General features: G+C 32.1%; 1 protein-coding gene across 2 annotated transcripts; it reads right to left on the bottom strand.

Moving 5' to 3' along the window:
* Positions 1-18: 18 nt before the first annotated feature.
* On the bottom strand, positions 19-7484 carry LOC106125305 (LMBR1 domain-containing protein 2 homolog). Of its 2 annotated transcripts, none has more exons than XM_013322450.1 (10): positions 6911-7484; positions 6363-6544; positions 4918-5296; positions 4668-4838; positions 4357-4534; positions 3967-4148; positions 3443-3682; positions 2927-3128; positions 2633-2728; positions 19-2349 (listed from the first exon to the last, which is right to left on the bottom strand). In XM_013322450.1, exons 1-10 carry the CDS (start codon positions 7082-7084, stop codon positions 2102-2104), a joined length of 2052 nt encoding a protein of 683 aa, XP_013177904.1. In that variant the 5' UTR covers positions 7085-7484; the 3' UTR covers positions 19-2101. The 2 variants fall into 2 exon arrangements, with proteins under 2 accessions (XP_013177904.1, XP_013177905.1); XM_013322451.1 differs by having other exon boundaries at positions 19-2316.
* Positions 7485-26951: the final 19467 nt, after the last annotated feature.

The following is a 26951-nucleotide window of genomic DNA, read 5'->3' as shown; positions in this document are numbered from 1 at the left end:
TTAGAAAAAAAAACAATATTTAGTATATCACATAAAAATTTAATGCAATCGCATCACATAAATCTATGGAATGAAACAAAAATAACGTCAACAATAAAACATGATCGATTTAAATACGCAATAAACTATAGTAAATATTAGCAGCTGAAGCAACAAACAAGCTCCTACACTATAACTTGACAAGAATGGACGAGCGAAATGTAAACACTTCGCTAAATACAATATTCTCTTACGTACTAAATTACACTATACAGAGTGCTCAAAAATTCATGGATCAAAAGAATTATTGCAAATGTTTTTGCAACTCCAGTTATAGTAAAAATCATGCATTATATAAAAATTAAAATAAACAGAAAATCAATCCAACTCCTTAGTGGTTAGGTTATGTCAGGTTGTCGAACATTATTTGGTGGAGACGACCCTATCCAACATATTTGTTTGATCCGTGAATTTCTAGACATCCTGTATAAAGAGCTGTTGATTAAAATATATTAAAAGCTATCAAAGCTTATGTAAAAGAGGGCGCGTGGAACCCTGTTTACTCGGCAGAAGTTATTTCTGCAGAATTTTAACTAAAACATTTTACTGTTTTGTTTAATTAAAAGAAAATATAACTTCAAACGTATAAATGTATGAATAATCCACGATAGTTGACGAGAATTAATAACATTTGTACATATATGTAATCATTAATACTATTAATATATTCACTATTACATCATACATTTTCTTATATAAGCACCTCGACCAGGACCATGACTTATTAACAAAAAAAAAGTATGAAATAAGTTTATATAACTTTATCGGATTTTTATTTCGGAATAAATAGAAACAGATAATTAAAGCTCTATGTTTTAAACATTTAAATAAAAGTCTCCACAAAAAAGAATATGATGTAAGTTTTCAGTTTTGTTTTCTCTTGTATTGACGCTCTCAAATATCTTGGTGGCTCGAAACATCGTAAGAGTAGCTGTTAAGTATTGCGGGGGAGCACTGCGCAGATGGCCTTGAGCCGCCAAGATATTTGAATAGACGTATACTTTTATTTAATACATTTTGTTTAAACAGCTTAATATTTAGACCTGGTCGAAAGTAAAATTATAAACACACTAAATCACAATTCATCTAACAAATGTATGAGCAAGCTTTTACTTTGACTCTATATTGAGTCAAATCTATTAAGCTCTTTTTAATACGTTTTTATCTAATTATTTAATATGGTTTAAAAGCTAAGGTAATGTGAAAGATTCGTGCAAATATTATTTTTAATACTTAATTAAATGATTTGGAATAGACCGAGGAAAAATTCTAACTACTCTTCCGATATATAGTCGAACCTGAGGGTTAAGACAAAGTACATTCGCTCCGAAGCAATTCTATAAACTTTCGATAAGTCACGTGATTGTCACGCGTCAGTTTCATTGAATTTTGATGTTCGCTATGGAATCGCTTCGGAGCGAATGCATTTTGTTTCACCCTGCTAGAAAAGCAGTTTTCGTTTAAGGAGGTCTTCGGGACCTGACAATGACCATCGCTTATAGAGGTTTCTCGTTTATCCGGGTTTGACTGTATTTTCGGTTTACACGTACATGCATGTTTACATAATACAATTTACTTAGTTAATTAGTTACAATTGACTCATAAAAATGCTATATATTTACTATATCTCATATAAATCACTATTTTCAATTGATTTGTTACTTTGCTACTGATTGAATCGACAAGGTTTTTAAATTCATTTTGTTCATAAATAATAGTTTAATAGGTGTGTCAGAAATTTTACAATTTTATATATTTTTTTCGATTCTGTAGATTCCTGGTAGTTTAGAATCAGATTAGAAATTACTAATTTATTGTCTTTGATACAAAGTTTTGTCAAAAAGTTCCTTTATTGACCTACAGATAGTTTACTAACCTCATCTTAAAAAATTATTTCTGCTAAATTGAATTTGTTCCACCATTTTTTAATATTGCACATTAATCTAGAATTAGTATTACATCCATTTGATGCAAAGCTTATAGGTTTATATTTTTGCAGAGTATTCTATACCTAGTACCTAATTGTACATAAAAAAACTTGCTCATTACACTTACAAATTCACTAAACATCGTCGAATAAGCCTCGAGGAGGCATCGTCATTTTGTCCCTCCTTCGATCTTCGAACTCTGTTCTGATGGAAGGCAGGGTACTGTCTCCGAATCTCTGGTCGATGTCCTGGTACGGGACCTCGGCGCGCTGGTACGAACCCCCCAGTCCCCGGTACGGCTCCGTCTGGTACGATCCGACTCGGTCCGGACTCGGTGTGACGTAGTAATCTGAGTCGACGTCATTCAATAGCCCGGTGTGGGCTGAAATGTGACGCACATGCACAATAACTGGATAGTATAGAGGTGGAAAGATAAATGAGGAAGAATATGATGTTGTGAAAAAAAAACGATGGGATTCTAAACAAATGAAAAGTGAAAAAAGAAGGAAAAAGAGGAGAAACGAAATTTAAAAGTAACATTTTTATAACTAGATGGCGTTATCATCAATTTTCCAAATTGATCATTTGAATGCATTAAAAAAGTATAAAACTTGTCACAAACGGACAGAATAGCATAAAGTAAGTATAATGATATATCGTATTACCTCCGTCCTGAGGTTCGCGCGTGCGGTAGTTGTATCGCTCAGTGTAGTCGCGTCTTCGCGACAGAGATTCCTCGGCGCGCTGACGCTTTCGTTTCTCTGTAAAATTAAAATAAATAATCATTTACTTACCACATTGATTCGGAACGATTTTTGTCTAATACATTTTACTAGACTCGCAAAGGAGCAAGGAGTCATCACACTGGAATAAAATTAAAATGAACTAGCTAGATCAGTTAGCGGTACTGAACATAACATGACTAAATGATACCAGAATACCAGAAGTTCAGCACAAACCTCGTTTAACAATCTCGCGTCCCTCATCCACAAGGTCTGTGGTGAGATCATCGTCTCCCACGAACTGCTGGAATCCGCAGAGGGAGAGCAGGCGGCTGCCCAGGGAGAGGTAGGTGGCGGCGCACAGCAGTACCACCAGCATTGGAAAGTAGATGTTGAAACCCTCCGCTATTATACCCAGCACATCCATGTGGCCCATTATCTGGAAACATTGGTACACACAATGATAACTAAGCAGTGAAATATCTACAATAAGGGCCCACCTTAGCGCTTAATTAACAACTCTGTGTGCGCTAGTAACTTACACCAATCAGAAGATGAAAAGAACAACAGTAAATTTTGCCATAAATGATGAGACTAATTCAATATTAGGCAGACTTTCTCACATAAAATAATTGGCTAATCAGTTTCAAAACTTTGAATAGAATACGTCTGGGGATTATACATCCATAACAGTTCTAAAAAATGGCATGATTTTTTTAATTCGGGTAAACTTTAAAGTTCCACAAAACATACTTGCGTGTAGTAGGTCTCCATGATGCGTTGCTTGATGACATGAGAGTCCATATGCACGAGACTGAGGAAGTTGAGGCACATGGCGGGCGTGAGACGACACACCAGCATGCCGGAGAAGATGAGACTGTACTCATTGGTCTGGTGATGCGGCGCCAGGTAGTACAGGTTCAGCACACGGATCTTAAGCACCGTGGAGTAGGCGCAGTAGAACATATATCCAATTATCAGCGTTGACACTGACTGGAAAGTAACAAAATAAAACTATAAAGTAACAAATGAAAAATCATATTAAAAATAAACACTAATGTGACCTTTTTGGTCCAGACAGATGACTTAAATAAGCGTTATATATTGATATTGCTGTCCTTTGGACTCTTCACTTATCCAAGTTCCATTGTATATAGTAAAACTAAACATAAAGCTAAATAAAATTGAATAAATAAAAAAAAATTAAGTAAAAAAAATATTCACAGAGTAACAAAGCCACAGACAGTCTTTACATAGTAAAAGATAGATACACTTACCACAATAGCAGCATAATTGTATGTATCCTTAGCGGCAATTACAATGTTGGCGAAGATTGAGAGCACCGGCTTCTTACAGAAGAATGTGACCTCAGACCAGACCACGGCCACAGACAGCAGCCCCGTCACCACCGCCAATGACTTCAAGAAGTATGGCCTAAGTAGGCATTCCCAGTACCACTCTATAAAAGAATAAAAATAGAGTTGGTTGCATGTTTCATATAACTTATACCATATTATGACGTCATAACAAAAAAGGATCAGTGAATTATTTATTTTTAAACCAAGTCTTGCAAGTTCAAAATTATTTAATGGTGACGCAAATATTCTTCGTATATTTCTAACTTTGGAAAAATAGAGTCATCGATTTTTGTATATGGGATAAGTTACCGAGTATTGGTGGGTACAAGATCCTATGCAGACGTGGCCGGGGTGTGTGGAAAGCGTGCTGGAAGCGACGGTCTGGTGCGCGCGCGTTGCTCGCCACATCTTCCAGGTGCATGATGCGCTCCAGCATCAGCCCCCACTGCGTCTCTGTGCGTTGCAGCACGTGCAGTGCTTTGATTGTCTGAATTATGCCACAAGAGGTTTTGTTAGTATGAAAACAAAATAATTTTTTAAATAAAATCTTAACATAATATTGGACCAATGTTAAAGACTTTTAAATCTTATATAAATAACCTAAATGTGATATAACTTACCTTTTTATGCAAATTGACAAGGGACTTAAAAGAGGGTGGTGTGGGCCTTTCTGGAGCTACTCGTGAATTAAGCCTATCCCGCAGTTGTATTGGCAACTTTTGGACTATCGTCTCTACATGACGGTGTAACGGGTGACCTGGACCGACTGCCGCTATTACTGAATTTAACGACTGCAAACATGAGGAAAAAAAAAAATAAAAAAACGAATATTCATTAAAACCAATGACTTTACACAAAGCTTATACTTACATCCAATATATCATCCACAGTTTCTTCCGCTTCACATTTATCTGTACTTAGCTTAGCTATTTTGAAATAACTGTACGTAAGTGTGTAGTTCTTTTTCGAGTTATTCCACAAATTCCTTGGAACCTCAACTAATGCATAACCGAGTAACAAAATCAATAGAAACAGACCCCATGTATTACTCGCTGAAGATGCTATAGCTTTTATTTTAGGTCCATCTAAATATACACCAGGTTTTAAGGCGATGTATATCAGAAGTATGCCACATATAAGCAAGTATGATCCATAATAAATTGCATTATCAACTAATGCAGATTTCAATTTGCCTTTCACGGTAAAGTCTCCAGCTTTGCTATATGACTGCATCATTGGCATAATAAGCCTGAAAACAAAGAAACAACTTCAGGAAATATCTAACCTACATTTAGTTTTTTGTTTTTATAGTAGAAGGGGGCAAACAAGCAATGGACCACATGAAATTATTTGATCCAACGCCCATGGACATCTGTAACGCAAGAGCAGAAATGAGAACCGGAGATGCATTGCCGATCTTTAAGGGAGGTTTACTCTCTTTTCTTGAAGGCCCTAATTCATAAAGAGTTTGAGAGTTTGAAGAGTTTGATGGTCATACTTATAACATTAAAGTTAACTTGTTTTGGGTATCAATTTTAAAATAAATATTTAAAAGAAACCAGTGATCAACATGTGAAACAGTGGGTTTCTCATTTTGGAAAGGCCACCAAACTAAAGTGATACTCTGAAAAATGCCTACCATAAGATTTAAATTTATTCTTTATATCAAGAAATTAGCAAGTGACAAACCATGTTAAAAAATAACAATTAATCATGATTAAAGAAAAATAAGCAGAAAACATAGAATAATGTAGTTTTAGAATCATTATCATATGCATTACACAACTAATATTTGCAATAACTTTAATAGTAAAAGTATGTTTTTATTACCTTGATAAATATACATTTTGATAAGTACTGACTGACGTAATGTTTAGGTAAATTAAAGCAATTATTACAGTTATATCAGAAAATTTACAATGTACGGCATATAAAGTAACATTGTAGAATTTATAATACTATAAAATGCTATGACCCATGAATAAATCACAAATATATGTGTTATTGAACCAAAAAAATTGTGATGGCTCATTGATAGCTGCATGGAAATGTTATGGTTTAGGTGGGAGTCAGATTAGTCCGTACCAGGAACGTAGTGTGCGAGAGGGGTGGCAATGCCCTAACATTTGCTTTAAATTTCCAGATAACTAAAATTGTGCTTTGCATAGCGCCTTAACAGATATTGAAGTATGCCATACTATTATATACAGATTTACTACTAAATGGTTTTTATATATTTCTTAGTACATGTCTAAATAAATAGATGTGCTACACAATAAAAGGCTCAAGATATATGGTGATTTGTTATTACATACCAAGTCAAACATTGTGATGTCCAATATACAACTCTCCAGAGGTTCGGAAATACAGAGTCTGGTACATAACTCCATGGCTTCTGACAATGTCCGGGCACTGGGGATTCAGTGCTGGATACATTGGTTTGGAATACAACAGGGCTTGTTGAGTTGTCTTCTTGAAGGCATTGCCGGTAAACAGTCTAAAAGTAGGTATTACTTATAACACAAGTAGAGATTACAGATTTCTAATAAGTGAATTCCAAATATCTATGTGCTACCATTTACTATACTTTCTTTGTATTTATTTTTAGCATGAATAAAATTGTCATGTATAAAAACTATTGTTCACATTTATACATTTGAACCTGGATTAGTAAGAGTTCAAGGGACCTTGATATTTTTCTCACTTATAGAACTTTCTCTCTTATCAGAGTTTCTTGCTTATGGAGATTGTCCATTGGGGCCAGACAATGGCTTTTGTTTATTCAAATTTGACTGTACTACTACGTAGAAAAGGTAATATCTAACTCTTTAGCTTATATTGGTATTTATTTCTCAATACTTACCGATGACACATCCAGGGGTAGTATAAACATAATAACAAATGAAAAGGTCCAGGCAATAAGGACTGATACTGTGACCAGAATATGATTCCTGTAACAATCTCCATATCTATACAGTAATGTAGCAGCTAAAATGAATGCCGATATAATTTCTATAACGAACAGTGTGTAAGCCATTGTGTTAGCTGTTTATTAAATTAAATCCAACTCATGGGGTTTGTTTAGCACTTTTATTTGTATCCCTTCGTAGTCTTGCTGCTTCTTGTTGTAGCTGTTCGAAGCGGAGTTGCGTTATAGATTTTAAAGGCAGTAATATGGGCCGCTGTATTTCGTACTCAGTTGGGCATTCTTCGAAGAACAAAATCCCACAATCAGGGAGAATAGGATCAAATTCAATTGTATTGATTTCTTCCGACTTCTCGGACATCTTAAGTATTACGTTTACCAGACATCGTCAATGATATTTTATACTTTATGATAGGTTAAAAAGTCAAGACGCAATAAATAGATCGTGAAAAATAAAATGATAATTTTATAATGAATAATATAGACACTGCACCTACATATACTTCACACTTCACAACTCACAACCAACTTCATCACACAATCATTTTCAAAGAGTAGGGATTAGGGTTGCACGATCCGATCCGTACTTTCGTGAATTAAGATCCCTATCAGAGTGTAAAATGTCATCACTTTGTCAAAAAAAAAATCAATTAATCGTAAAGACTAAAAATAAGATCAGGCTATTACGAAATTTACTAGATTTGGTGATGGTTATTCACAAAAAATATATTAAAATGGTATTTATAAAGTATTCAAGTTTGTATTTCTTTTTTTATATTGAATAAACGAGTACTTGACCACAATAGCAAGGTCTTTTAACAATAAACATAATAACGGCTTTGCCCTTAAATATGCCCTTGTGGATGCTGAGGTACCGTATTACCAGTACCTACCTTCATCCGTTCTGGAAAATAGCGATATCACGCTCTACTGGGATCGATCTATTATTACGAATAGGACTATTGCTGCCAATAGGCCCGATATAGTAATATTAAACCGGTCTGAGAATTGTGTAATGTTAGTCGATGTCACTATTCCACATGACGAGAATCTCGTGAAAGCTGAAAACGAAAAATTGTTAAAATACCTAGATTTGGCTCACGAGGTTACCGCCATGTGGCGTATGAAATCGACTACCATTATTCCGATAGTCGTATCGGTAAATGGACTGATAGCGAAGAGCTTCGACCAACATTTCAAGAAGCTCTCGCTAAACAGTTGGATTAAGGGCCCGATATAAAAAGCAGTTATCCTAGAAACAGCGCGCATCGTAAGAAGGTTCCTGTCCCTGCAGCCCTGACCACAATTGAAGATTGAAGGATAACTTATCCATATTATTATCTAATTCTTTGATACTTCGAGACAACTTTTTATGTTATTTTTCAACACTGATATAATGATATCATGTTATTAATTAAGTAGTATTAGTAAATAAACATTAAATCTTCGTAGCGTCGGTTTAACGTATTTGGAAGAGCCTTTTTATTGTAACATTATATAATGTATAATATGGGTATGTGATAAATTACCTGTTTGGTAACTAAATGTGTTACGAGGACGTGGAACATCGTTGTATCGTTGGCACGTAATACTTAGAAAAGGTATATGTACATATGTGTCTTCTGAACTTATCTTTTATATAAAATTGCCGATCACGTAAGCGAGCTACAAGATAAATTTTCATTTTATATGTTCTACGCGTTGAAGGTTGAAATAAAGCTCTCTGGAGTTCGATAATCTTTCTTAAGAAATGACTTACAATTTTTTTTAGTATATATTATAAATAACACGTTTTTTTAACGATGGAGTACAAGTGAATCTGGATCTTAGGTTGAAACTCGTTAATAAAAAAAAACAATTTCTCGATTTTGTGGCTAGATTTGTACTTACCCATTTTCGTAAATCTGCCCACAACTCGATATAGCATCTGAATATATGGATATGGTCTGATATAAATAACGCCTTAGTGAATATAGTCCGGCCACATCGTAATTTAGCCGTTTTGCAACATAAATCGTTGGTATAAAAGGGTTAATAAATAGAAATGTTGTACTAGATAGAAGTACAAAGATGAACTTTGATCACACTGGCTTAACTTTCGATATATGACGCAGTCAAATTGTGAAAATAGTTATTTAGTAAACACACTGAGCACAAGTGCTTTTTACGCACGTTTATAAAGAACAAAAATGCATTTTTGTAGAAATCTGTTCAAACAGCATGGTTTTTTTTTAAAAACCACGTTTTTTTATTGTACCGTGGTTGCATATTGAGCACCGGACGAAGGAAACAAGTGTGGTTTAAAAGCGTTCAACGTTTGAGAGCTGCAAACGCAGAGTTTTTAACGCGGCGTTAAAAAAAACGTACCCACGTACATATGCGCTCTGAAGTTTCTTGACCGTTGAAATATTGTCGATATCGATATAATGGAGTTATTTGTGTAATTTACCGGCAATTCGTAGAATCTCTCCGTTTGTAATTTTCCCAGGGGAACTATAAAGGCTGCTGGGGTCCTTACAATCAAAATGTAAACTGGTATGCAGCTTTCATAATATACTTACTTAAAGTTTAGATTAAATAATTAACCTAAGGAATCGGGTTCGTGTTGGCTTTAGGACGTCGCGTCGGGTTGTACCATTTATTAAAGGGTACAATGCGGCTCAGGTGGGTTTGAGTTTTGCGTCTTAACTAACCAATTATTTAATAACTATACGTAAAACATTGAATTCACTTAAAGATTTTTAAGTTTATTTGTTGAGTTTATTAATACACAATATAATATTTCGATCGTTTATTTTGACTTATAAGTTAGTAGAAATTCCCAAGCCTCGAGGATACTGTAGGGAAAGCGAACTTGCTCCAAAGCGAACCCAATTTTTGATTTGAGCTTGCCTTAATGAAGTGAGTCCAACCTTGAGCAAACTGCATTTCATTTTCAGTTTGTTTTCATGATTTACTCGTTTAGCTTCGATGTGCTACAGGCTAGTTAGTAGGCTAGTCGTTGTCTAAAAAAATATTATATTTAACATGATTAAAATCAGATTCCCGTCATGCCCATAAATTGGAATATAATACTCAATGTTAGCACGGAAATGGGTTTACTATATTTTACTGCCGCTATCGCGATGTTCCTCCGAAACACGAGACGGGAAGGACATCAATTTTCTACGAGATTAATGGACGTTTTCACCTCCTATATTCAATTTGTCTGACATAACGCAGCTCGTTTACTTTTTAATCCTATAAAAAAGTAAATATTCAATTATATGATTTCCCACGATATATTTGTTGTTTACTATAAATAACTAGAATATGAAACATTTGATGATATTGATTTCGTATCTTGTAAAATGTAATCACTTTAGACTGCAATTTTTTAAACCATGTGATATAAAATTTGGTTTACCAAAAGCATTGTTGTATAATTTATAGCAACTAAAGGATGTGTAAACACAAAAAAAAACTGTTAAAGGTTATATTTTCGGAAAAAAATAAAAGATCTACAAACATATTTTGTCTTACATTATGTACTTACCTCGAACATCCTGAAATAAATCGTGTTAATCTGACAAGACGGTATCATTTCTCGCATCTAACATTTTGCTTTTCACCGTTATCCGAAATTTACGAGCGCCACGAAAATGTTCTGGTATGAAACCGAGACGCAATAACTTTATCACCATTTAGGGACCGCTACATTTTACGATCCAATTCGTAAATTATCTATCTGTTTATTACACACTAAGGATTACATCTGTTTATTTCATTAGATAAATAAATTATGATTTCTACGTCATTGACAATTTATTCCAACATGGTCGCTGTTTAGACGAAATATATATTGCCAATGTTTCTACATCGCAACAACGTGTCTGTTGTGTTGTGTTTATTATACCAAGTCGATTAAATCGTTGAAGTCAACTGATACATCCGACACCTTCTAGATTAATAGCAACCTGTAAGGAACTCCAATCTGGTAAGAGACAGGTGAAAGGACGGCGAAAAAAGATCTTTATGCCAATTGTCGTCATTACTTCGTCTGCATTAGATATTTCTTTGTCTTTTAATGTTGATTGAAATTCCTTCCAGCCATCAGTTAATTCCCTTATTAATTTAACATATTTATAAGGTTTATAAGTGGTTATAGTTATGGAAATGTTTATTGTTCTTGACTAAGCTAAAATGGAGATGACTAAGCGCGTAACGACCCTACCTAATCAACTTAATTTGTTCGCAGTAAATGAAGGCATCAGCAATCAAGTTTTATGTACGAAATCCCTTCTATGAATCAGTTCACACGAATAGGCAATTTCGTGAAAGCAAATTTTCACAAGACTTGAGTTTTCTCTACGCCCGTTGAGGGCTTTTGTAACTTATGGGACGGCTTTTCTTTATTACTATTGGAAACTAGACGTTATCCTTTTTTTAGTTACTTTCTTTGTGATTCATTTAAAACTGCAGGTGTGGGCTAAAAATTTATTAGAGAAACTGATCCAATTAATTTTATAGAGATACAAAGAAAGTTCGTCAAATATCTTATGTATTATCTGTCACTATTTTTTATTTAATATACTATTTAAATATTTAAGTTAATTACAGTTTCAGCTCTTAATTATGCCAATATTAAGCGCTAATTTTGCGCCTGAAGTTAACAGAGAAAAGTTGCCCCGAGATAAACTTTTGCATTTCCTTGTAAAGTTTTCAGATTTTGGTATATTTTATGCTGCATCTTAAAACATTTTCTTTACAGATTAAAAGTTTTAATGTTATTAGGACGTGCATATATTTTATTTTCTTTATACAATCGTCGGTCGCAAGAACAAATACCACGGTTATTTCTTGGTCATATCCAACAGAAACTAATACCAAAAAAGGTATAATTTGAGTTTTCTTAAGTGAGTGGGTTAGTAATATAGTATTGTCAGTCGCAGGCTCTTAGCGTTAAGGAAATTCATTCGTTCAAGAGACGCCCGCAGATTGTAATTCTGTTTCATCCGAATACTGAGATACGAAATGGAGTTTTTCCTGTTAGGTTGATTCATTCCGTAACATGAAAAAGATGATGCAACATTAAATTCAATTTATATTATTAATATAAAAGTTTAACTTTAAGATATTTCAAGAACTTTTGTCGAAAAAATTTAAAATGAATTTCAATGTGTGTTTTTATTACTTTTTCAGATGTTTTATTTAAAATTCTCCTATAATTCTTAGCAGTAAACAGATATAAAATATAGGAAGCTTAGTCGCCAGAGTGTCGCTAAATGTTCACAAATTTACAGCTTCGAAAACATAGTCTAAGTTTTCTAAACTAATAAATTTTAAATAATGTTAAAAGCAAATTGTAATGTATTTTTGTTTTGAATTACGACTTTACGCGTAAATAAATATCAAATCTTATTCATCATCATCATCAACTTGCCCTTATCCCTATCGAGGGTCGGCACAGTATGTACTACTCCTCCATACATCTCTATCAGCCGTCATATCCGAGTCTACCCCCTACTTACGCATATCCTCTTTCACACAGTCATTCTATACTTTTTTTGGTCTTCCCCTACCCTTGTAGCCATCCACATTCAATCTCATTACTTTTTTGCTTATATCATCATCATCCCTCCTCATAACATGTCCAATATCAAATCGTATTAATATTATAAAAGCGAAAGTTTAGATGGATGTTTGTTTGAAGGTATCTCCAGAAAGGCTCAAAGGATTTTTATGAAACTTGAATGTAGAACATTGGGAAGATTACATAGGCTACTAATTAAGACTTTTTATTTTCACGCGGACGCGCAATTTTACTTTCCTTCGTAGTTAATACTAAGTTATTTCACAAATAAGTCTATCTGTAAGTATAAGTTGTAATACTTCAGAACTGTTGTCTCGAAGCACGTCGTGTGAGAGCAAACAATGAATAAAAATATCGGCTTTCTGCAGCGATATTAATATTTTAGCCTGTGTCAACATCACGCCTTCGTATATAACGTTAATATTATTAGATGTATGTGCGTGATCGAGAGAATATGACGCAGCAGTTTACGTTTTCGATAATAAATATAAAAAGTCAACCAACGTAGAGTTACGCTTAAAAATGGCTTAAAAATTCGTATATCGCTACACTGGGTAAGGTACGTTAACGTCTTTAATTTGCGCCTTTTTGGCTTTAAAATACAATGGAATAATAAAAAGTTTAATTTATTAATTAATCACACAGTCTTTTAAAGCTCGTTCAATAATTCTCAAGGGTCATATTAGCATTCATTTTAGCGTGGAATATTGCATTCTTTAATTTCAACAATAAATGAATGAATAAGTGTTGCAAGATATAATATCAAAAACTGGCTATTCGTAGATTTTTATATTGGAAACATTTTACAATCGTTTGCTATTCCTGAAAAATATTAAAACAAAAAGTTTCGTCTGAAAAGTTACGACCGCTGTTTCACGTGAACTATTCTTTCTTTCTGTTTGATTTGTTTGATACAATGCCAAGCCGGCCACAATGTTTACAATATTCATACCCGTATTTGTATAGTCAATTGTCTTATTTTTATGCCTAATAGTGAGTAAAAAAACTCAATGATTACATAGCAAAACTTACCTTTTTTATTATTAGATTTCACACGCGTCTGAACTGTTTGGAATTATTTCTAAGCGTAATTTGTCTTCGAGAATCTTACAATTATGTAAAATTGCATGAGTTGTAAAACCAAGAAATTAGTGAAATTGGTCCATTAATTTTCTATACGAGCAAAAACATTAATAATATTTAGAGTCAGTACAGTACATTTGCAGTTAAAAGCTAGAGCAAAGTATTTGACAACAAGGTGCGAGGTAAACATCGTATAGTTCGCGGTGTCATTACAAATCCCTCAAAGAAAGCCCTCAAAGAAGTTTGGGTCAGCGCTATACATAGTTGAGGGTTTCTTTCAATTCCCCTGACCTGCTTTTAGCATGCCCTACTATGAATTAATTCTGTGCCCTAAATAACTCAGACCTTTCTACATATAGATCTCATTGTTTGTCATACAAGAACTGCGGTTCCATAACCATAAGATAATTTTAATTACGATCCCTTTAGCTCTTTATTTACAACTTAATAAATTAGTTTCAAAGAAAGAGCATAAACTATTATAAGTAAGTAGTAATTTAATTTTAAATATTTATTTCTGTTAATTATTATTTTAAGTTGTAAATCTTAGTAAGCGGGAATTTTAGAAGTTATTGGCAATGAACCAAATGAATTAATTTTCTTACTTCTCGCTTATTACGAGTCAGCTTCTGACTTAAGGAATATCGCTGTTATCTTTAAACTTTGGAGGTTATAAACTTCTGTAACTTATACTAGCAAATAGAAATATACTGCTTTAATTATTATATTTTATTAATACCTTTCAAAACTTTGAGAACTATGCATGTTAGCCTATTTATTTGTTAAAAGGGATAAAGTAAAAACAAAAATGTATAATTTATCTATTATATTATAGAGCGGTGGCTCAGGGGTCAAGTACTTGACTTGCAATCTGCAGGTCCTGGGTTCGAATTCCGCCATGTACCAATGTGTTTTTCGCTTTCCGATTTACATATGTACATTTAACCGACGTTGGTTAAGGAAAACATCGTAATGCAACCTGCACATATTTGAGAAGAAATTCAAAGATATGTGTGTAGTCAACTAACCCGCACTTGGCCAGCGTGGTTGACTATGGCCTAATCACTCTTAACTTAGGGTAGGCTCCGAGCCCCTCAGTGGGGACGTATAGTGAGCTGATGATTATGATGATGATGACTTATATTACTTTTAACTAATATTACAAAATCGATAAGATTGGATGGAATTTGAATGTATGGAAGGAATAGTTCAATGGATCTTGATGAAATTTGGCTATTTTTTTTTGTTGTACTATAAAGGCGAGTAAGTATTGAGTCTTGAAATACTACGTTATAGCAACTTGGCTAGATTTTTAGCCGACAAAGAAAGTTAAGTGTGTCAAACTCCTTCTATCGATGATGGTCGTGATGCCTTGCCAAAGTAGCTACTTTACACCATAGACTGTTAATTTATTGACAGCTTTTAAAACGGTTGAAGAATGAAAAAAAAATATGAAGAAAAACTAAACATCCGACGAAAGTTAAGGATATACAAACAATATTTTTATTTACATACATAGAAAATTTTTAAAATGTTAATTAATACCTGACGTTATATAAAAATACTATTAGTCGCCCGCGTGTCCGTCCGCGCGGAATTGAAGAAACGTAGTAGTCTATGTGTTCCTATGATGAGATCCATGCAGCCGTTCTGGATACCCTTTAACGAACATCCATCCAAATATTTGCATGTATAATAATATTAGTAAGTTTATTATATAATAAAGTAATATTTATAAGATTTTGAAACAAGCTAACCTTGTAGTGGAGTCGTTAGCGCGCCATTTTGAATGCGGCATTATTCAAATAGATTCAGTTCGAGTTCACAGCATTTGAATAGGAATCTGAAATTTAAAATGGATCCTATTCAGAATAAAATCTAAGGTAATATTTATTATATTGAAAGACGCAATCTATTAATAGTTGTAATGATTTTCAATATGTTTTTCTCTTACATCACTCTGTTTTCTATTAAAAAGAAAATTACAATGTATATGAGTATTATTAAATATATTTTCGGTGTATTATAAAAAATACTATCTATATTTGTAATTACTTTACTTACCGTGAGTTTCCGATACCAAAATCCCCGTTTAAAATATATTGCTCTATATATTTTTTTCAAAGATAATGACAGGGATGACTGTTTTATACAGAGATTTCAGTCTCAGAAAACAACAGTTAGATTAATACAACTTAGGTTGAATTTTACGAACAAAAATTTTTCAAAGAGAAATGACAAGTTTTTAAATTGGACAGTTTTCCCGGAGCGTTTTACTGTAATATTGCGAGTGACCTTTGCCGCGGACTGATTACATCCGGTTACGAGATCTGATCCTCTCTCTGATACAACGACTGTTGTTAACGTTATTAAACTCGTAAACTTTTACGAGAAAGAAACAATTACTGTTACAGTGTAAAATTAGATTTTTTGATGAATCTATGTGAGCATCGCGGAATCTCTAATAAAAAAAACAAAAGCGACGGTATTACTGTCGCTCGTGACTCAAAAAGCTACGGTCTTCCATTTGAGGCGATCCTGGAATTGTTTTTACCTTTGCCCCATTCACGCATCTAAATACGTTTGTGCTTAAACTAACTTGTAGGACCATATCCTATCTCTATCCACTAGTATCATTCTTCGCGGTCCATCGTTATTTCCTAACAAATTCAACAGAAAAAAATTAAATATAAATCTTAGCGAGTATATTAAAACGAATCTCTCTTTACTACACGCTAAGCTTCCTGCGTTCCATATATCCACAAAAGCCATACGCAGACACCACAAGCGCATTCTCCACAGCGCTTGCATTCAACAAATAAGTGGAGCATGTTTTACAAATTGACGGATTTGTTAGGACATTTTAGTCATATTTATACATACGAAAGTGTGAAAAATTTATCAATAAAGTGTGTTAAATCTATTTAAAATACCATACGTAATTATGTGTGATAGAGACTTTATATTTTTCTTAATTTAAAAATACAGGATACGTTGTCACTATATTTGAGTGATTTTGGAATGCTTTGATGGTTTGCAACCTTAAAAGATTTAAACCGAATATAATGTATATTTTAAATTGGAAAACATCGTCTTCGAACACAAGTTATAAAATATTTCACAGTACTTTATCTTCGTGGTACGGAAATATAAAGTTCTTTACAACTTTTAAATAGCTTCCTTGTCAGATAACTTACGAACTTTTTGAATGTTACGATAAAAAAAGAAAAATATTTAAACAAGAGTTTAACTTTCACCTAAACATAACTTGTTAAGTATTTAATTGGAATTAAATGTATCGATTAAGCTTTACGTTATTGTTATCTTTTTTATATTTATCACATTTACGTGTCATTTATGTTTGTGTATGTTTGTGTATGTCATATATATTTATCATTATGTATTACTGCGTATTTTAATCTGTGTTAATAATTGTCTATTATAGTTGGAAACGTTCAACAATGAATACACATGTAGTTGCTTATCAAATCATGTGACCCAATTTAGTGGGTTAATTGATTATTACCGCGTGGATAGTCGGATGTACTAACTTTAGAAATTCAATTACCATAGAAGATTGACAGACATCATGCACTACGTAGAGACTTAACCACTAATCTCGCACTACTAAGCTTTAGTAAAAAATAGGAACAGTAAACTATCCTAAGATGAAGAATGAAAAACACATTGAAATTACTACGAGTATACTTTATATAGTCACTAGCTGTCGTCCGCGTTAAAATATAGATAGTAGCCGATTCTCAGATCTACTGAATATGCATATAAAAAATCGGTCAAGCCGTTTCGGAGGAGTATGGTAACTAAAACTGTGACACGAGAATTTTATATATAAGATTTCAAAATGGTTTTCTTAATGTTATTATATTTTCTTTTAATAACAAATTTTATCACAACTAAGAAATAGATAGTTCTAACACAGTTCATTGAACTTGGCTAGCGCAGTTAAGTTTTTGAAGCGGAATTTATATTTGGACCGTAAACTTTTAAGATGGCTATGAAGAATCCACTTTAGCGCATAACCCGAGGGGATGTGCAGTCCACGAAATGAGATTGTTAACAAGATATATATATTTAGGTCGCAGCGATGCACGGAATAAGTGAACTTTTCAGGAACATTCATAAAATGTATCGACGTCTAAAATCAACGATATACAACTTAAGCGTTACGATGTACTAACTTTACATTACATAAGAGACATATTATTGTATGTATTAATGTGTGTATAACGAAATACTATAATATAAATATTTATATAAATATCTTAAAGGCCGGCAGCTCATATGCAAATTCTCTGGTGTTGCAGATATTCATTGGCCTTGTTCATCATCTCGTTGTTCCCGCTTGTTTGCCGTGTATAAAAAAAACTGCAGTGTTTATTAAGTGGTACGTATAAGCCTTACTTAAATTACTCATACAAAAACACAATGATACAACATCATCTTAATTAAGTTCCATTTTAATTTACTCCAAAAACATCCTTATCCGTGACATTAGAACTTATTTTTAGTTCATTAAGAAACATTATTGTTTTCACCTATTATAAAGCAATGTTAACAAATAAGCGCCCACTCTGAACATTTGTAGTGTCTCGTTTTAATGGGACGTTTGCAAAGTCAGCTCCTGAATGAAAGATTAATGTTCTCCTTAATGAACCTACGCGGAAACAAATCTTCCTGCGTACAAAGCCTCATTCTTTTGTAAACGGAGGAATTATTCAGGCGATTTTTTTTCATATAGCTTCAGGATATGAACGTACCTCAGAATTAAGACTAAGGTAAGTTAATTGATACCTAAATCGGTCGACAAAAAAGAAATCCGAATAATAAATCACCTTATGTTTTATTGAAGGTTTGTCTAAACTTCTTACTGATCAAAATCGTTATAAATTGAGAGTAACTTAATGTTTCTTTTAATAGGAATAAGTAATAAGAAAATAAATCATTGTTTATATAGATTTATTGTTTCTTCCCTTTATTAAGGAAGATAAAATTAATTGTTAGTAACGTAGGTATTTGGCAAAAGCGATGGAACACCGCGGAATTGTAAAACGATGTCGCTCGCGCTAAGTGATTGATGTGTTTGCGTAGAAATTGCTTAACACGACGAAACTTTAATACCAATCTTACGACGTTAAAGTTTTTATTGTATATAATATAGAAAAGATACTTGAGTTTGTATTAGTTTAAAATTGGACCATGAAATACTTTGTTTATGTGTAACAATAAATCGCTAGACTCTACCATTGTTTTACGATTATAAAATGTACCGGCACCAAGATTAAAAACTTTAATGTTTTGTTGGAATCTTAATAATTGCATTGAATATAATAATGTAAATTTCTACTGTAGAAAACATTTGTATTCTTGGTTTTCAAGAAATTGATAAGGATGATGATAGGTTTTTTGTAACAGTGTATATCGTCTGTGGAAGCCCGCCGTAATATTATCATTTGTTATACGTAAACAATATAGAGTAGTGACAGACGTAGAATACCGTCGTGCGGTGGGCGGAATTAGATTTCTTCATTTCCCGTTCAACGTTTAACGACGCAGGACTGAATGATTAATGGTCTCTTGTAAGGACGTTTCTTATCTCAAAACTTTGTTCGTGATTTATACCTCGCTTATTTTAGAAATTAAGTCCAAAATGTTAAGTTTATACCTAAATGCTTAAATTCTAGTTAATTATATTTTAATCTTTAATAAAATATTTCTTGATTATTGCAATTCGACGTGACTTGTAGAACATTTTAAAACTAATTTTTGCGACAAAGTAAACATTTTGAAGTTAAAAATATGCATACGAGCTTAAATCTTTTAATATTAAAAGTAATTTAACAATTACAAAGCTTGAGAAAAGCTTTTTAAACAAATCTAAACTTAAGGTGTATTTATCGGACTTTTAGGATCGAGTTAAATTAAAAAGTTACAGGTTACTTTCCAATCTTCTCAGAACACTCAATGTCGTTCCTGAAGATCACAGTAAAGCTTTCAAAATTATCTAAAAGGAAATTGTTTTTGTTCTTTTAACTCCGCCCTACGAATCTAGCAAAATATCTTTTATAGAATTTTTTGCGCTGTATTTATTTTGTGGTATCATTAAGCTTTTGTTGGACCGCTTTTTGTGAGAGATAAAGTAATATTTTTTATTTAAATAAATGAAAAACTCATTAAATTACAGATTAATGCTATTTGTGCGCTAACATTATTTTATTCGTCAATTACGTAAAAACTCCTAACGATTCGATATAAAACTATGGTGGCTTGACAAAGGATTGTCCTTTTTTATTTGACATGTTTTATTAAAGCTTTGAATAAATCGAATGAATTAATATTTCCAGTGTAAAAACATAATAAAAATGAATTGACTTGAAAATTTCTATTTATTATTTGACTTTTGTGGTTTCTCAGTTTTACTATCGTCAAAGGTCTAATGACACGAGTTTTTTATTGTGTTTTCACGAGCGAGGTTATTAAAACTTTCATGTTATGTTAAGTTTTGAAAAGCTCTTTCGAACTTGCTTTAGAATTCACATGCACTATGCATGAGTATAGAGTACAAACACTGAATTTGTTGAATATACCTTCGCTTTGGAGATAACGTTATCCTACATACCAGTATATAAAAAAAATATATATACTTTATGAAAGTATTATTCGACTAAATGTAACATTTTTGCTAAAACTACTCCTCGCAAACAATATACACATTTTGTGAAGTATAAGATTTATTTCTTTAGAAAGGCTAAGAAATAAAAGAATCGCGTTACTCATATCTATTTTATTTTATGCGAAAATATTCATAATAAACCTATACAATACAATGTGAATAATTTTACTCGTTTCGTACCAAAATACGATATCAAACAACAATTAAATGCAATGCGTTCACAAAACAACAACGATAATTTTTGTACTGTCGACACGTATGCAAATTGCAGCGAACGTTAAAACGCTATCAACGCCAAAACTACAAAGGACTCCCGACACAACGCGTGGGGGCGGCGAACATCAAACGTCCTTTAAGCTCTTTGATTATGCTGCGAACGTCAACGCAGTTATCGTATCCATTACCTTCATCATTTTAATATTAAAAAAAAAATAACAAGTTAAAAGTACTACCTTTGACTTGCGAGTTTTTAAGTAACGGAATAAGTTAAGTATTAATAATAATAATTTAAAAATAATTATAAATAATAGCAGGCAAAATTTGATACCTTACTGTTATGTTAATGCAAGTAGTACGCTACAAATCACATCGCTTATTTGCTACCGTACTCACGGCAGTGGAATACTACGGTTAAAGTTATCCAGAACGCACATATACCGAAGGTACTCTCGAACAAAGATACGTAAAATTTAAATTTTACTACTTATACATATCATATTATATTACCTCTTATGTAGTTAAATTCACAGTATTAAATATTGAACAAAGCCACAATTAAAAGTAGACTAGTGATATATTAATATAGGATTATAATACACTACTAATTATAATCGTATCAGCAATTTAAATTGGGAAATAGGTTTAAAGTTTAAATCCAATTTGATGAATATGAACGATATTAGCAACGATTACACACGCATGTGATTTAGTGAACGAAATATGTGGCCTTTTATTTTATTTACTTGTTTCTGTGTAGTTTGATTTAAAAAGATAAAATTTAACTATACTTCCTACACAGATAACACAGAGGATCTTTCAGGTCTTTTCTTAACTATTAAATACTTATACTTATTGAGAACATGTTTGTTTTTAACGTTATTATTTAAATAGAAAAAAAGTAGCATTGTAAGTATTTAATTTAAGTATTTTTATTATAAAGTAATACTGTATTACATGAACAATACTCGTAGTCTGCAATAATGACATTGTTATGAACAATATTCATTCATTCAAGAGAAAGTAGAGCGATACAGTTGCAGTATATTTCAATTCGTATTGTACTTGAAAATATTAATTTGAAAAATAAGAATGGAACAATGATAACGAGTTTTTACAATGTTGAAAATTATAAATATTCAGAAATTGCTGCAATCTTTTAAGTGAGAGTGATTGCTATTTTTTTTTCTTATTCTCTCGTGTTAATATAATCATTTTTCTCTACGTGTTTGATAATTTATTTGAATGTAGCTAGGTCTCAGGTTTTTCTCCATTTAATGTTTGATGAGTATATATAATAAAATAAAAAATTAAACGTTTACCAGATGCTTTACGATGAAACTTTGGTAATTATTCGGTAGTACGATACAACTTTTTGCCTCGAAAAGTAGTGATGCGGATACTAGTTAATTAGTAAATGCTGACATAGCTGTTCAAGATTGATCGTTTTTAGTAAATAGTTTTTCTATTATCTCAAAATAAATGTGCTTTACAATAGTTTGTGTTCAAACTATAACAATACGATAATAATGTGTTCATTTTATCACCACCTTTCCTGTATTTTATCTCACTAACATAACAATGTTTGGATGGATGGATGGATGTTTGTTTGAAGGTGTCTCTAGAACGACTGAACAGTTACTGCTGAAACAACATAGTTAGGAAGATCCCATAGGCTATTAAATCAGTTTTTCTTTAATTCCGCGCGGACGGAATCTCAGGTGAAAGCTAGTAGTAGTATAAAAGGGGCAAAAATGTATTAAGTGATTAATAGAATATAAATATAACATGATCCTATGTTGTAAAAGGGAAAATGAAATTATATGGTTTAAAAGGCGCTGATTAAAATTTACATCAAGCTTATAAATGTCACACATTGTGGTCGCTGTGTTTGCGGGTCAAATAATGAGAAATTAGTGCGTTATAATATTTATCTGTTCATTAACAGAAACAAAGGGTTAGATTAATGTAAAAATTAATGTAGTTGTATACTTTTTGTTTTTCATGTTGTAAGGACGATTTTTTAAGAAAATACTAAAATGAATCTGCACTGATCAATGATGAATGAATGAAACTCTCTTTAATGCTTCTATTATTTCATAGCTAATACAAAATTAAGCATCTTATATGATTAGTGTACTATGTAAAAAAATGTTGTACTAAAACACAAGGACTTAAGTCAAATTTAGCATTAGTTACATTTTATTTTTATAACTTTTTCATACCAACACAATTTGCCGTCCAGAGTGTTTTCTTAGCTAAATATAAAGTTAGATAAAATTTACAAACTCACAGAAGTGTCGTTGGCATATTTTAGTAGACTTCTGACAGAATTTGTTTTTTACATTTATGTAAAAGCAAAGAGTTTATTAAGAATCAAGAATGGCTTTACCGATATGGCTGAAAATTGGCGAGGAGGTAGCTTGGAGCCAGGAGACGGACATAGGATACTATTAATTAATTTTTTTTTAATTTTTTTCCAATTTATGTCTTGAAGAGCTGATTTTTATTTAACTTATCCATATATTAAGTTTTTTATATATACACGCGGACGGAGTCGCGGGCGACAGCTAGTTTACAATAAAAATATAACGTTAGTAAATAAATTGAAAAAAAAAACAAAAATATGTTACAAGAATATTGTAGCCATTTCTCAGCAGGACTGGAAAGTTTTTACAAAAAGGATACTTTCATACAAAGAAAACAAAGAATCGTCATATAAAGTTTTCGCATTCAATCTTTCTTTACCACAATATTTACAAATGTTTATTCCCATGAATACTGAAAAAATAAAGCATTTCAGTTTCAATTTATTTAACTGCATTTAAATAAATAAATTAAATTGAAAGATAAGGTCTCAGATAATATCTTAGAAGATAAATTACTTTACAATACGAGTAGATGCTAAGTATATGTACACAAGAAAAATATTACTATACTTAATTTTGCAATAGGAAGTCTAGAAACACTGAATTCTAAATTTGTCTTTGCCTTTATAAATTTCAGCTGCTAGTCCCGTTATGAGATTTACTTTTATCGTATACGTAATTTATTTCTTATCCTATTATATTTATCACGTTAAATTATTTATTCAAAATTTTCGTGTTTAATAACCTATAGGTAGTAAAAACAATTATTAAAATATGCCAAAGTACTGTGTTATTTACATTCCAATGTTTCATTATATCGTATTTCGCATTGTGTTTATGTTGTACATTAATTTAACAAGGGTTGGATCGATTCCGTTCAATTCAAGAGCCTTATCGAAACTGGCGTCCCGAGAATATCATGTAAATTATAATAGTAAAGAATTTTGGCTTGTTTTCTTTGAATTTCAGATTCAAACGATGAAACATTTATATTTCTTAACTTGTAATTATTCAATATTTTAAATTTTTAACTAATAATGTATAATAAAGATAAAATATTTGATTGTTTATTTGTTTGCATTGAATAAGCTCCAAAACAACAGAGGCGATATTAAAAATTCTTTTACTGTTGGGAAACTATACTATTTCCGGGCAATATAGGCTATGTTTATCACTATTATTTTATTTATTTGGCTGGGTCCCTGAGAAATCGTATTAGCAAGGTTCTACTGTATTCCTGTTTAAATGTATTCGTAGCACTAGCTCGTAGCACGTAGCTCGTAGCACACAGAACTTAGCACATAGCTAGACGTAAAGGGAATTGACATGACATGTCGGAATCTACACTAAAGAGTACCTTTGTTGACCATTGAACGAATCTGAGTACGGCATTTTGTCATTAATAATTTACTGTACTTATTCATTGCAGAATCGTTTTCACCTCTATTCATAGAATATGAGGCGATATCTCTTCACGAAATATAAATGTATTCCATTCCGTTTCTAGCGCTCAACGTCATGTGTTTCCAGAAATATCACATCTTGATCGATAGACCGACAGACTCAAGCAGCTGGTAAATGTGGAAACATTTTCTTCTTCATTGCTAAGATAGTACTTTTGTATAAATATTTATTATTTTACTTTGAGTTAAACTAAAAGCAGAATATATAAAAATTGTATAAATATATGGTCATCCGTCATTACTAAATTACCACTGGCTGTAAGTAAAGTTTTGTTTAAAAATATAAAATTACGTACCAATCTATATAATCTGTTAATTATTATAAGTTGTCTGATAATAACTTTGAGGGAGAATTTCTCTGAAATAAATAAATACAGATTTTATTTACCTAGAGAAATGTACTCCCTAATTTCTCAACAAAATATTTGCTAACAATGGCGTAAGAGTTACCACTCACTTTCAAATATTAAAGAAAATGACGCGAAACATCAAGGCGAGTGTTTTCCTTTAACAATAGAGTTTTGTTTCTGTCAAAAGGGACGCGGCTTTGTTGGCGAAATATTCTTTATTTGTGTACAACAATGTCCTCTTTAGTTAATCTACGTTTTTTCCTCACTAAGGATTATTATGTTTATGTCATTAAATATATTCAGGCTTGTTTTTTTATGATGATATTTTGCCATATGGAGCATAATAATTGTCCTATTGACCATTATACAATTCTTTAAATTGTCATTTTATTTTAGTAATGTTAAAATACTGAACGATACTTAAAGATTAAAATAAAATTATACGTAAGATTACAATTAAATAAAGAGAAAATGCAAAAATTTTGTCACCGAAGCTTGAGTTTTAACGAAATTTTCTCGCTTTTCATTAGTCGCTCCAGTTATTCAATTAATTAAAGGATAGTTCGCGTGATTCTGTTAATAAAATGTTACTCGCTTGAAATCCGTGGCGACCGACATTTGTGAAGTTTAGCTATTTATTTCAACCGTAATATTCATCTCGATTGTGATAATTTTGTATAATCAAAAATAATCACACTCACCTTATAAGTAGTATTATTATTCCTAAAGTTTAAATCTTAATTCGTTAAGACTTAGTCATGTTTAATAAAAACTATCTATCCTGTAAAAGAATTAAGAATGCTATTTAGTTTTTAGCTATGTAAAATTGTAGCTATGAATATTGTTATAAAGATAATGGCACTATTCATAATCGATAATCGACGACAGATTCATGGAAAATTGCCAAAACAGCTTGTTATTGAATGTTTTCGTGTCTCACATCGTTGTACGTAATTATTTATATAAAATTAAATAATTATCATAAGTGATATTTAAATCAGCCATCAGAGATACACACCTGGACATATATAAAGCTATTCTCTTTTATATCATTCCTCGCGGCACCATAGACCAGCACGATGTCGTCAACCTTTTTGGATGTCTCAAGGAGAAAGATAATTCGCCATTTCCCTTGATAAGTAGTGACGTATGAAATTATCCAAACAATCGCAATAACAACAGCATTTTAATTATTAATACTGCTAGTTAAACATTATTAGCAGTAAGCAATAAATAGGATATAAATTTTAGATTAGATATAAACAAAATACCCAATCTAAAATTTATACGCTTTCAACGCTCTGACTCGTAAATTTAAATTAACGTAATTTACGTCGACAACGAGCAATGTACGATGAATTCACAACCGTGAGTGTAAATTCAAACCAAAACATTTGGTTAAGTTTAGACATACAAATAAATATCAAACGAACTCTGCGGCAGTGGTGCGGAACCGCAGCTTAGAATTTTTTACTGTATCAAGTTTCAAGTGAAATATAATTCTAAGACTACTACGCTGTGCCTTGCGTTACGTCAACCCATTTGGTAATATCGCACGTTTTACACTACACTATCCATCGAAATTCTTAGTTATTTTGCGTCGCCCGTGTGGCATTTATCTTACACGACGAATTGTTCTGAAATATTAAATTTGTTTACCATTGCTTTAAGTTTTAAAATTTCAGACTTATAGGAGTATTTAGTAGAGTACTACAGCTCTACAGTACTGTAAATACACAGTTTGTATGAATTTGGAGTGGTATGAAGTGTGACGTCACCGCTTGATGTAATGGATTGCTTTTGCTTGTATAAATTTAATTTGACTTTATTATAATCACAATTGTCTATTTTGAAGCTTTGAATGAATAATTCTTTATTTTCAGTTAAATTAAGAGATAACCTCCATAAGGTACTTAGTTTTTATGCCTTATTACTTCATATTAAGTTTGAATTTTAGGCTAAAATGGCGCAAAAGTTAAATAATTTTTGCTCAACCTTTGGTATTACACCATCAACATAAACGACTGCATCCGAACAAAAGTGGATTGTGTTAGGGTTGAACATTGACCGCTATAAACGTCGGTCGACGCATCACCTTTTACGATATCGACCATTTGGTGTTACAACCCTACGGTACCGTTGGCCCCGATAATACAAATTTTTCTCTATCATTTGTAAGACTTTTCACCATAAAAGTTACATAATTATTGAAATATTTATACAGAAAATAGCAA

The sequence above is a fragment of the Papilio xuthus genome, unplaced genomic scaffold (genome assembly GCF_000836235.2).
Source record: "Papilio xuthus unplaced genomic scaffold, Pxut_1.1 DF825928.1, whole genome shotgun sequence".
Taxonomy (NCBI): Eukaryota; Metazoa; Arthropoda; class Insecta; order Lepidoptera; family Papilionidae; genus Papilio; species Papilio xuthus.
This window is presented reverse-complemented; position numbering and strand designations above follow the sequence as displayed.